At 41.1% G+C, this 13368-nt stretch overlaps 1 protein-coding gene across 2 annotated transcripts in view; it reads left to right on the top strand.

The window, feature by feature from the left end:
- Positions 1-822: 822 nt before the first annotated feature.
- SLC25A36 (solute carrier family 25 member 36) overlaps positions 823-13368 on the top strand; it is a 36101-nt gene continuing 23555 nt past the window's right edge. For both annotated transcript variants that reach the window (XM_036332392.1, XM_036332391.1), the window contains exon 1: positions 823-1117. In XM_036332392.1, coding sequence (XP_036188285.1) covers positions 1077-1117 — 41 coding nt within the window. In that variant the 5' untranslated portion in view covers positions 823-1076. The remainder of the gene's footprint in view (positions 1118-13368) is intronic.

The following is a 13368-nucleotide window of genomic DNA, read 5'->3' as shown; positions in this document are numbered from 1 at the left end:
TTTAATTTTCCATTCTCGTATTGATGCCAATTTTCCACTATTACAAGCATTGTTTGTAAACACTGCACTGTTGTTTGTGGTCCTGAGTTTCCTTGTAGGAGCCTTTTCATGCATTGTTTATTATAACTCTAAGGTAGATACTAAGAGGCAGAAATGGGGTCATAAATCCAATTTTTAAGTGAATCAAACAGTCAGTAGGAAATCTCAAAAAAAATTTTTTAAATTTATCTGTATTGTTGAAAATATTGCAGATATCGCCCTTTTTTTCTCCCTATTAACCCCCTCCACCCTGCACCCGCCCCTGCCAGGACTTCACTGCACTATTGTCTATGTATGCATATAAATTCCCCCGTTAATCTTTCCTCACCCACGCTTTTCCTCATTTTTTTGTAAACCTAAAACTGCTCTAAAAAAATCTTTAAAATTATTTTTTGATTTATTATTTTAAAAATAGCTTTAAAAAAAAAAGCAAAGCAGGGACGTGGCATGTTCACCCCCCGACTCTGCTGGGGTACCAGGAATACCGACAGTTTCTCCTAAGTCCCGGCGGGAGCTTGGTCCCCGGGATCTGTGCGCCCACCCACGCGGCGCGGGGTGCAGCCCCACCGCCCGCGGATTAGGTGCGAGGGCACAATGACCTACTACCCTCCCGCACGCGCTCTGGCCCCGCCTACCGGCCCCTTTCATTGAGAAACCCCTTAGCGATCACGTGAAACAGGCATGCTGGGCTCGTGACGTCAGCCGGCGCGGACCAATGGGAGCTTCTGTTTATATGGAGGGGGAGGGGGTCGCGGAATATTCTCTCCCCCGCAGCCAGCCGGCCCCGCCCCGCCCCGCCGTGCCGCCTCCCTCGCTCTCCTGCTCGGGTCGTGAGCGCCGGGCTGGAGCGGGAGGCGGCGCCGCTCCGCGCTGCTGGGAGGGCCGCGCCGGCGACTTTCTGCAGACGCTTCTCCGCCCGCTGGTCGTCGCCACCTTGGGTCCCTGTGCGGTTCCAGTGCCGGACCGAAGCCGCCGGCCGTCGCGGGCGGCCGGGTCCGCGTCCTGCCTCAGCGCCCGGAGGACATGCGGGAGAGAGAATGAGCCAGAGGGACACGCTGGTGCATCTGTTTGCCGGGGGGTACGGCCCAGGCGGGCGGGCGGGCTCGGGCAGCGGGGCTGGGCGGAGGCCGGGGGCTGTGGCCCGAGGAGCGGGCGGCGAGGGGGACTCGGGGGTCGCGGTCCCATCGGGGAGGGTTGAGGGGATGAAGCCGAGGAAGGACGTGAGGTTGGGGGCCTGCGGAGCTGCTGCGAGGCTGGGGCCTGCGGGCGGGCGGGCGGGCGGAGTTGGGGCCACGCGCGCCCGGGACACGCGCCGAGGCCTAGCGGGTGTCTGCGGTGCGGGCCGCGGCGGGGGTGCAGCTGCGGGCCTCACGTAGGCTGCTCGGCCGGGAAGGGGGGGATGGAGGACGGGGCGGGACGTGCGGAGGCCCAAGACAAAATGGGCGCCGGGCCTGGGCCGCCTCCTTCCCTCCTGCCGCGCGGGCTGCGGGGCCTCCTGGAGCCGCTCGGGCCGCGCGGCGGACTCGAGCAGCCGGTTTCCGGGGCGGCCCTCGGGGGTTCCCGGCACCCGACAGGCTTCGGTGTTCTCTCTCCCGCAGTGGCCGTGGGTTTCTAGCTCTTGGGAATTTCCCTTCGTCAGCTTCTCCAAGGCGACGAGATGCGGTGCAAAAAGCGGCCATGCCTCTGAGGTCGCATTCTTTGGAGAACCAGCCGGTCCCCTGCTGCACCCGCCGCTTTGCCTTTTCTTGAAAGAGAAAGTGGGGGGCTGGTGTGTGTGGGGGGCGGGGGGGGGGGGGTAGGGACAGGTCAGAAGCTCTGGCGGTAGCTAAGTGTCTGCAGGGGTGGGACGGGGCCTGAAGTTTTAGGTTGCCCGCTGATATTTTGTTGAGCCCGTTTAGGTTCCCTTTCGGGTCTGCCCCTTCCAGATTATTTGAAGAATCGTAACAATGTTAAGTTTAGGATCATAATATATCAAAAATGGCTACGGTGAATTATGTCGAGGCATAATTTTTTTCTGCCCCTATGTCCGTATAAAGGCACATCCCCTTAGCCCAGGGGTGGGCAAACTTTTTGACTCGAGGGCCACAATGGGTTCTTAAACTGGACCGGAGGGCCGGAACAAAAGCATGGATGGAGTGTTTGTGTGAACTAATATAAATTCAAAGTAAACATCATTACATAAAAGGGTACGGTCTTTTTTTTTTTAGTTTTATTCATTTCAAACGGGCCGCGCGGTAGCCCATAGTTTGTTCTTTAATCAACCTTTTTAGGAATATCAAGTTGATGTGTTCGCAGCTCTGCTCACAGTGTCTTCATTGGAGTTGGGCATGTGGACTCCGGTGCCAGCGATGCCATTCGTTGCCTCGTGGCACATTCATTGAACGTTGACTGCACACCAGTTGTGGGCCAACCACTGTTCTGACATTTAAAATGTTTCTTTTAATCCGTGAGACCCAATTTAGGCAAAGTTTGCTTTACACATCACTGATTCATTTATTGGTAATCTTGGTAGATTCAATCCTTAAAAACTCATTGGCCATGTAGAGGTAAAGATGCCTTGTTATGCAAATGATTGGGTTCCCTGTTGTAATTAGATCGCTAGCAAATGCCTGAAAGTTAGGAGACTGCACTACTTCTGGCCACTATTTTGAGTGAAAAATGGACAAGACCTTTGATTTTAATTGCTTCATCTATAAAATGTGGAAGACATGCTATACCATCTCTAAGGCCCTTCTCTATGTCCTAACATTTCTATACTCTGCATTTGAGATTCATATATCAAGTTTTCTTAAAAGTAGGGCATATTTATTTGAAATATTACTTTGGTTGCACTAACTTCCCAATTTGGTTTAGGATCAACTTTGTCATCAGTCACTTTATTATTAATACATATAAAGGCCTTTCTGGTTAGCTTTTTCTTCAAAAACAGGAATGGAGAGGGTTTTGTTTTTTGGTTTTTGTTTTAATATATTTTTATTGGTTTCAGAGTGGAAGGCAGAGGGAGAGAGAGAGAGATAGAAACATAAGTGATGAGAGAGAATCATTGATCGACTGCTTCCTGCACGCCCTCTATTGGGGATCAGCTTGCAACCTGGGCATGTACCCTTGACCTGGAATTGAACCCTGGGTCCCTTCAGTCCACAGGCTGATGCTCTACCCACTGAGCAAAACTGGCCAGGGCAGGAATGGAGAGTTTTTGCAGCTTCTAAACATAAATAGATGTAGGAGCCCCTCCCGGAAAGAACCTAGCCTGTGCGGGTCATTTACAGTATTAAATGAGATACTGGGATGTAGGGTCTGACATAAGATAGGTACTCAGCCTTGTAAATTCCCTTCCTTTGCATGTTGTCTTGATTTTACGTTTAAATGTGGTTGCATAAGTCACTCAATATAAAACCTGGCTTGTCCATATTAGAGAAACATTAGAACTAGGAAGGATGGTAAAGATCATCTGTTTCATCCCCTTCAAATTATGGGAAAAAATACTGAAGTATGAAAAATTGACTTACCCAAGGTAAGACCGTTTTCCATACATGTAAAATGAGAAGAAACGAATCTCTAAAAATTCTTCCAGCTCTTTATTATATAAAATCAATTCTGTAGAATATTCTGGAAGTCTGTGTGCTAAGCCTGGTGGAAATGCAAATCAGGCTGCTTCCGTGACATCATTCTTAATTGAAGATGTCTAATTCTCTTATACCTCTTAGTGGCTTACAGTTTTAGATGTTCTTCACAGAAAACTAAATTTCATTTTTTAAAAATCCTGATAGAATCAAGTAAATTGGGAGTTAGGAAATTTAGTTTTACTTTAATAACTAGGTAGAGAAAAGGAAAGATGTATCTATATATCTATATAGATATATAGATATATATATATTTTTTTTTAGCTGTTTGGGCAAACACAAGTATCATTTGGGTTAAATTATGAAAACACAATATATATTAAAAGAACTAAGTAACTTTTCACAGCGACATTTAATCTTAGACAAAAATTGAATGTGAAGCCTTTGGATTGTTTTCCTGATGATTATAATAGTATTTATTGAAGTGTGTGTTTATCAGGATCTCAGATTTCTAAGAGCCTAGTGGCTGTATTAAATCAGGAACATTTGAAACAGACCAGCAGCACTGGACCTTGTGTCTGGGTGACATACTCACATGCATAACTCGTGCTTTCTTTAAGACACCCTTTGGTCCCATTATGTTTTGCCAGAGTTAACATTCAGAGTTTGTAAGGTCATTGGTTATGTTAATTGAGTTTTGGAGGCAACTCACAGCATCCTGCAAAAGGATGTGTCAGGAAAGTTTAATTTCACTTTTAATAACACTATATGTCTCTATATGAATATATAAATATGAAACATGTTTTAATTCTTTAATAGAACTACACAATGTCTAGTATTGTGTCAGTTGCATATGTCCACCAAGAGGCAGTTCACTATTTTCTTTCCTATTTGAGAGAAATTGTCTCACATGGGAGGACTACACCTTCAACACTTGATGATTTTTTTCCTTTGTAGCTTCTGTGACAGTGAGAGCTTAATACGTGTAATGAGTAATATCTCAAATTATCCAAAAAACTTTGTTATGGAATTAATCTATCCATTCATTTAGTCAGTAAGAAACTCCCACTTGGGTGTCAAATACGTGATTCTGCAGAAATTTGTTAAATTACTTTACCTGGTTCCTTGTAAAATCAGGGCAGAAGTAGAATACTTAAAAGTATAATTAATGTGGTTTATTTCCATTTTGTTTTTTATTAGCCTTACTTCCATAATTTTTACCACTTTTTCTTTTCCTTGTAAAAATGCATTCTTTCATTCTAATAGATTACAAGACTAAGGGAAGTTGCTAATCCTAATGTATAGTATTCTTGAAACTATTTTCGTGTAAGTGTGTTAGTGTAGTACAGCCAGCTGGGTCATGGACCACTGGGAGTTCCCAAGACCCTTTCATTGGTCTGAGAGGTTAAAGCTATTTTCCTAAAAATACTAAGACACTATTTGCTTTTTCACTGTGTTGCATTTGTACTGATAGTTCATAAGCAATGATGGGTAAAATTGCTGGTGCCTTAACATGCATCAAGGCAGTGTTGCCCTGTTGCACTAGTAGTTGTTGGCACTAGCAATTTAAAAAACCAGTTTCACTTATGAATGTTCTTAAAGCAGAAAAATTAATTTTATTAAATCTTGACTCTTGAGTGTACTCATCTTTATTTCTGTGTGACAAAATGGGAAATATGAATAAAGTACTTCTGCATACCAAAGTAGTTTTTTAGTTGCTTCAGTCTCAAGTTGAGCTAGCCTCTTTTTTCATGAGAATCTTTCTTATTTTAAGAACAATTAATTGACTGACTTTTGGACTTGACTATTTGGCAGACATTTTCTCATAAAATGAAGGCAGTGGGCCTGTTGATTCAAGGAAAACCACTGACAACACTTTTGCCATATGATAAAATACGAATTTTCAAGCAAAAATTATGGTTTTTGAAATCTTGGACTGACAGGAAGTGTAAATTTTTAAATTGCTTAATAAAATGTATCAACACTTGGAAGACCTGTGTAACTCAGTGAACCAATATTTTTCAAATGATCAATGCATGATGTTACAGAGTCGTGCAACTGTGTAAAGTTTATTGGTATATTTCAGATTACAATTTCTTTAAGAACCTACCACTTATCAGTTTTAATGTGGAATTGAAAAATATCCACAATTATGTGAAAAGGTGGATTGAATTATATCATTAATTAATGCTATGAAAAAAAATGAAAAAATGGAGCAGGATAAAGGGGAATAGTGGAAGTGCATTTATTTCTAAATATGGGGATGGTGATGAGTCTTACTAAGAAAGGTGAGTTTTGAGCAAAGACCTCGAGGAGAGAGTGTTAACTCTTAAGAGAGAACAGGCAGTGAAAAGATCCTAGTGTAGGAGCACAATAATGAGGCAAGTATATAGACAGTAGAGTGTTTTTAGGCCATTAAAGGACTTAGCTTTTTCTGAAATGGAAGGAGTCATTGCACAAGTTTTAAAGGCTAACTCTGGTCATCATCCTATATAATAAAACCCTAATATGCAAATTGACTGACCAGCAGAACAACTGGTTGCTATGATGTGCACTGACCACCAGGGGGCAGATGCTCAATGCAGGAGCTGCCCCCCCACCCACCCAGAGGGAGGTGATCGGGGGGCGGGGCTGGCCAGTGGGCAGCGCCAGGCTGCCAGCCAAGTTGGGTGCCAGTGGGGCGGGGGGGGGAGGGGGAGGCGGGGGGAGGGCGATCACCCCCGCCTGCCGGTCACCCCACAGATGGCCCTGATTGCCAGCCAGGCCTAGGGACCCTATCCTATATATTGGGAACAGTCTCTTAGATTTAAAAATTAAAACTTGGCAAGGCTACTCTAACACTGAAAATAACAGGATGATGCAGTAATGACATGCATGGACTCTGGCTTGCACATTTTATGGTCAGCCCTGATTCTGACACTTATAACTGTGTGACAAAGCCAATTACTTAACTTCTCTCTGCTTCAGTTTCCACCCATAAGATGGGGAAAATGGTACTACTGCCTCAGAAGGATCATGTTATGTACTATTTTTTATAATCAGGGCAAAAAATATGTAGCTGCCCATACAATAGCAAGACACCTTTCATCTGTATGAAAAGTATGGTCACTGGTGCATGCAGCATCCCAGATTGCGAGAGGGATATCCAACTGCCGGTTTAGGCCCAACATCCCCCAAGGGGTCCCGGATTGTGAGAGGACACAGGCTGGGCTGAGGGCCTCCCTCCCCCTGCACTAATTTCATGCATCGGGCCTCTAGTGTTTAATAACTGGGTAAGGGCAGAAGTAAGAGGATGACTTGGCTATTGCAGAAATCAAAATGAGCAATAACAGTTGTTCATAGCACATTGTGATGTATTAGATGTATAATAACTCCAAGCTTTTTAGTTAGGGCACTTGGAAGGAGGGTATTGCTGTTAACTGAGATGAGCTAGGTTGCATATGGAATAGGATTGGGGGTAGGGGAAGATCCATAGTTTCATTTTAGACATGGGAAGTTTGAGAAGTGGAGAGGTCAAGAAGCCAGTTGTTTAGGTGGTTGGTTGGATACATTAGTCTAGAGTCCAGGGGAGAGGTGTGGACTCAAGATGTACATTTAGTAGTTATTGGAACATAGATGATACCATGAACCTAGATGAGATCATTAAGGGAATGAATATAGAGGAAAGGACCATAGATGGACCTCTAGAGACTTCAACAAAAGAGACAATGAGAAACCAGCAAAGTATACTTAGACCAAGAAAATGCATTCTGAAAGTCAAATTAACAAATATACAGTATTTCGGAAGGAGTGTAGGATAAGCTGTGGTGTTACTGTCAATTAAGGTGAGATCTGAGAGCTCTTAAACATTGAATTTAACAATTGGAGACCTTTGTTGACCTTGATTAGCAATTTCTAGGCAGAGCAAGGAGTAAAGGTATTGGAGTGGGAGAGAACTTAGAGATAAGTAGAATTCTGAGATTTGTTGCTTAGGGGGAGCAGAGAAACAAAGGAACAGTTTGTGGGGGGAAATTTACCTTTACTAAACCTATCACATACCCTCAGCGTATTTTGTTTCTATATTGAATTTTAGATGCATAGGATGATGCTCAATCCACTGAGCCACACTGATTGGGCCTTAGTAGTATTTCTTAATTTGACTAATGCCTTCAGTCTGATCTCTTACTGTGTTTTCTGAAAGTGAAAACCATACACCTACATCTTGGGCTGTATGATATGACTTCCTTCTGTATTTCCATGTTTACTAACAACTTATCTAAGTTGTTGGCTAACATTTCCCTTTTTTTCTCATGTTATAGGTGTCTTGATTATTGTTCAAAATAAGCCTGGCCTGTTAATTTTTTCCCTGCATCAGAAATACTATGTATACCCCAAACATAGTTATTTTCAACCACTTTTGTATCTATCTGATTTTCATAAGTCAGTCTGTCAAGTATATGGAGTATGCTCTTCATTCACCATTTCAAGAACTTGTATAGTTTCTTGCCCAAACATTAAAGCTCATAGAAACTACAAATATACTACTAGAGAAACAATTTTGGTAAGACTTCCTAAATGGTTTTTATAGGATTTCAGAAACAGGTTACATACTTTGAGATTGAAAAACTCCTTGGCTAACTTTTTAATGATTTTCTTCCTTAGTGGTATTTCTTTTCCTTCCTTCCTTCCTTCCTCCCTCCCTCCCTCCCTTCCTTCCTTCCTTCCTTTTTTTTAAAAAATATATTTTTAGTGATTTCAGAGAGGAAGGAAAAGTGAGATAGAAATATCCATGATGAGAGAGAATCATGGATCGGCTGCCTTCAGCAGGTCCTCCATTGGGGATCAAGCCCACGACCCAGGCATGTGTCCTTGACCGGAATCGAACCTGCGATCTTTCAGTTCGCAGGCCAACGCTCTATCCACTGAGCAAAACTGGCCAGGGCTTCTTTCTTTCTTTTTTTTTTTAGAGAAAGAGAGGGAAGGAGAGGGAGAGAAAATAGAAACGGTGATAGAGAAACATCTATCAGCTGCCTCCCTGCACACACCCTCTACTAGAGATGGAACCCACAGCCTGGGCATATGTCCTGACTGGGAATCGAATCAGCAACCTCTTGGTGTATGGGATGATGCTCAGTCCACTGAGCCACACTGATTGGGCCTTAGTAATATTTCTTAATTTGACTAATGCCCTAATTAGGAAATTACAGTGGGCTATATTACCTGCAGACAGAAAAATGACAAAATATTTCAGTCTATGCACAAAGCTAACAGTTGTCTGACAAAATAGGTTTGCTTCAAGTTAATACATATATTTCTAAAGTGTGTGTATATATATACACACACAACAGCATATCTTTCTAAAATACATATACATACTGTATATATACATATAGATATACACATACATGCACACACACATACAACAACAGTAATGTGGACCCAATCAGTATAGGTTTTTCCATTTATAAATTACCTTGCATATTAAAAACAAGTGTCCTGCTCCATACATGCTCAGAAGGTTAAAATCAAGGAAATATGTCTAACGACTACAGTCTTAGAATCCCAGTCTTTTCTATGATCCACCTTTTCCTGAGCAGAATCCTGGGGTGCCTTGAGTTCCTCCCCTGGTGTGGCTAGTAAGTGTCTGCTAGAGCCAGGGAAACTGGAAGATTCAGCGTTGCTCCGCAGCTTGAGGCTATCCCCCTGATGGGGTTTTGTGTTTATGCAGCTGACCTAGGGACTGATGACTCCTGGTGCAATATGGCTGAGACTGACTGATGACTCCTGGTGCAATATGGCTGAGACTGACTGATGACTCCTGGTGCAATATGGCTGAGACTGACTGATGACTCTTGGGGGCAATATGGCTGAGACTAATATGCTTGTTATTCATACCTAGTGAACAATTTCTCTTACCTCCTATCCCCTTCACCACCACCCTAAACTTATTCCTATGTTGATATAACTTGAGTTGGGAGAGCACTTTGGGGCCCACAGAGGCTTCTTCTTTCTTATAAGACATATTTGCACTGATTTATTTTTGTGTGTGTTTTTTAATTTTAACAAGTCTTTTGGTTATACTGTGCCTGGCTTCAAAACATTTTTAAAAAATCTCCATTCTAAGTAGCTTTTAGCCACTGTTTTACTCAAGGGATCATAGGCCCTTAAGTAGTTAGAACACCTGGCATGCCAGAATTTCTAAACAGTTCTAAATATTCCCTAATATCAGTGCATAAGAAAGCAACCTTGGCCTTCTTATATCTTTAAAATGTATGATATCTGCCTATAACACTCTAAAATGAGCATTGATCCAAGTAGTTTCACCAAGAATATATAGTTTAGGTGCTTTAACCTGGATATCCCAAGATTATGTGACATTTAAAGTATAGTGATTCTTAACCATAGAAACTCCATCTAGATTTCTGTTGTTACAGAATAATGACCTTTTGTGCTCTTCGGCTATCAAGCTTGGCTGTTCTCTCTTTGCTAATCAAAGCATTTAAAGCAATGGAGTGAGCAGCTTAACTATAACTTTATTTTAATAGTAAAAGGTCCAACTTAGTCTTTATTAGTAGCAAATTAACTCATTGGCCACATTACTGGATCAGAGGGACTCTCAACTACTTAGAAGGCAAGAAATAAAATGACAGCTTTCTTTAAGGTACTTTCAGTGGGGATTGTGAGGAAAAATACGAAAGGAAGTTTTGATTGTAGAACCAGTGAGACTTGAGGATAGTTGGATATCAAAAAGCCTCTGTATCCCTTTATCTCAGTTGCAACTAATGATTGTCAGCCCTCAATACCTCATACCTAGATAATTATAGGAGCTTCTTCACTTGGCCTTTTTAAAAACTGTCTGTGTGTGTGTGTGTGTGTGTGTGTGTGTGTGTGTGTGTGTGTATGTATATGTATACACACACACACACATATATGGTGTAAAACATATATATATAGTAATTACTATATATAGCATATCATCTCACATAGTTAACATTTTTTATGAGAGTACCTAAAATTTACTTTTAGCAGATTTCTAGTATTCCATATAGTTATATAGTTAGTTATAGTCATTATGCTGTACATTAGAACTTTAGACTTATTTATCTTACATACTGCAATTTTGCACCCTTTGGCCAGTATGTCCCCATTTTTCCCACCTCCTCACCCGAGGTAAGCAACCGTCTACTTTTTGTCTCTATTCAACTTTTTAAGATTTCACATAAAAGTTGAGATCGTGCATTTTTTTCCTTTCAGTGTCTGGTTTATTTCACTTAGCATAATGTCTTTGTTGTTGCAAATGGCGAATCTTCCATGTAGCCTTCTAGATTCCAGACTCTTTCCCTCCTTGATCCTGGATTCTTCACAGCCTCAAATTTCATAGCAGCTCATTAGTGGATTATGAAATGAATTTGGTTGCTTTATGACCAACATGTTTATATGGAAACTAGTACAATTCTTACTAATACAAGAATAAATTGTTTCATGTGCTCACAATTATAAACCTACTTTTGCCCTGCCCTGTATTCTGTGAAATGTTTGTACTTGTGGGTATACTGCATCTTGATGTAAAATATTTCTCATGTGATGAAGTTAAAGATTTGGAAGCCACTGATAAAAGGGAGAGAAAGAGCTGGACTAAGACTCAGGAGATGTGGTTTGTCCTTTAAGTAACTGGCTGTTAACCTGGAACAAGTAATTTTCCTTTTCAGAGCTTTTGTTTCCTTACCTACAAAATAAGGAAGTTGGACCAGACACATAGACTTCTCTCTCTTCAATCCTAGGATAACAAGTGATACAGTGTTTATTCACTCATTCAACACATGAGTGTTTGCTATGTCACAGGCATTATCAGAGGTTTTGGTTCACAGTAGTGGATAGAAATTGCTGCTTTCATGATGCTTACATTGTAGCATAAAGGGACACAGAAGTATAACTACATAAAATGTTTAGTATGTTAAGTGGCAGTATGTGCTGTAGAGAAGAATAGTACAAGGAAGGTGAATAAAGAGTTGGTGTGACTTTATATATAGTGATCAGGTAGTACATCACTGAGAAGTGGCCACTGAACAAAGATAAGGAGGTATAGTAGTAACCCATTCCCATATTGCAGGCAGGAATATTATAGATAGAGGCAATAGCAAGAACAAAGGTCCTGGGGCAGGACCATGCTTGGTGTATTAAACTCTAATACAGTAGTTAAGTTTGGGGGGAATCAAAAGTTATATGTGGATTTTCAACTATGTAGAGATGGGGGTTACTGCTTCTACCTCCCCATATTGTTCAAGAGTTAACTATAATTAAGGTATCGGAGAGTCCAGTGTGGCTGGAGCAGTTAGAAGGTGAATGGTTGATGAGGTCAGAGGGATCAATAAAGGACAGATTGTATAAGATCTTATAGGCCATTGTGAGGACTTTGGTTTTTATTCTGAATGAGTTAGGAAGTCTGGAAAGTTTTTAGCAGAGGAGAGACTGATCTGACTTAAGTTTTCAATACAATCAACGATACAGTGGCTTAGACCAGGGTGGAAATGATGAGAAGTGGTCAAGATTCTGATTTTTTTTGAAGTTCTGAGTCAAAAGACAGTTGCATACCATATACATTATTTTTTTCATGAGGTCCAATGAGTCCCAGAAATATCAACTACATTCTCTAGTTTAAAAACCCTACTGTTTTTTAAAAATACTGCTAAAATTTTGATAAATTAATTAAATATGTATTCAAAAGGTTAAAAAAAAGGGTGCTGAAAAATAATAAAAATCAGTATTTCTACAGTTCTCCCTCACATCTTCTTAATAGGAACTTCCTATAAGTCTTAGCTATTTCCTTTGGTATTTTCTTCATACTTTCTTTTCTGGATTTAGTTATAGTACACCACTCCCTGTTTACCCCATCTTTTCCTCCTCTCAATATATAGTTATTTACATCACAGTTTTTTGTTAAATCAGTAGTCAGTGCTTACCTTACTATGATAATATAAATATTGTTGATAGCACAGCTAAGGTGTGACTTGACAACTTCATTTTGAATAGCTTCATTTTCTTGAATAATTTCATTTTCTCCTGTAGAGAAAATAATTACCCCACATTTTTAAACGTTTGCTTAGTTATGTGAGTATTTATACTTGATTTTTTTATTTTCATATGGTCAAATATACTTGTCTATTAGTCTTTTTTTCTCCTGGAGATCTTTATCCCTCTGAATTCTGTCATCCTAATCTATCTGGCCTGTTTTTTTTTCCTTCTTTTTAGTAAGTTTTTATTTCTTTTAGAAGTTGAGGAAGGGAGAGAGAGAGATAGAAACATCAATGATGAGAGAGAATCATTGATTGGCTGCTTTCTGCATGCCCCCTACTGAGAGGATCAAGCCCACAACCTGGGCTACTAGAATGGAACCATGACCTCATGACTTCCTGATTCACGGGTCAACACTCAACCACCGAGCCACAGCGGTCAGACTGGCCTTATTATTTTTCTGATTCTTGACATTTCACTGTCATCTTGGGACACCATTCTCCCTCTCCTGGGTTATTTTGTTCCTGCATTCAATTCCCTCTTTTTCCTCCCAGTTTTATTGAAATATTGACATATAACATAGTGTTAGTCTTAGGTGTTCCCTCTTCTGTAACTTGTGGAAGAAATCCTTTAGTAGCTGTGTAAGAAAGGGTACAAGATAGGAAATTTCTTGAGTCTTTCTTGTTGACTAACTCTTTATGAGGTAGATATTAAGCTTAGTTCTTTCTAACTGCCAAAGGTGTTTCTGTATGCAGTCAAATGAAATGTTAAAAGA

This window comes from Myotis myotis, unplaced genomic scaffold (genome assembly GCF_014108235.1).
Source record: "Myotis myotis isolate mMyoMyo1 unplaced genomic scaffold, mMyoMyo1.p scaffold_m19_p_13, whole genome shotgun sequence".
Taxonomy (NCBI): Eukaryota; Metazoa; Chordata; class Mammalia; order Chiroptera; family Vespertilionidae; genus Myotis; species Myotis myotis.
Note: the sequence above shows the minus strand (reverse complement) of the source record. Positions and strands in the feature narration are given on the sequence as shown.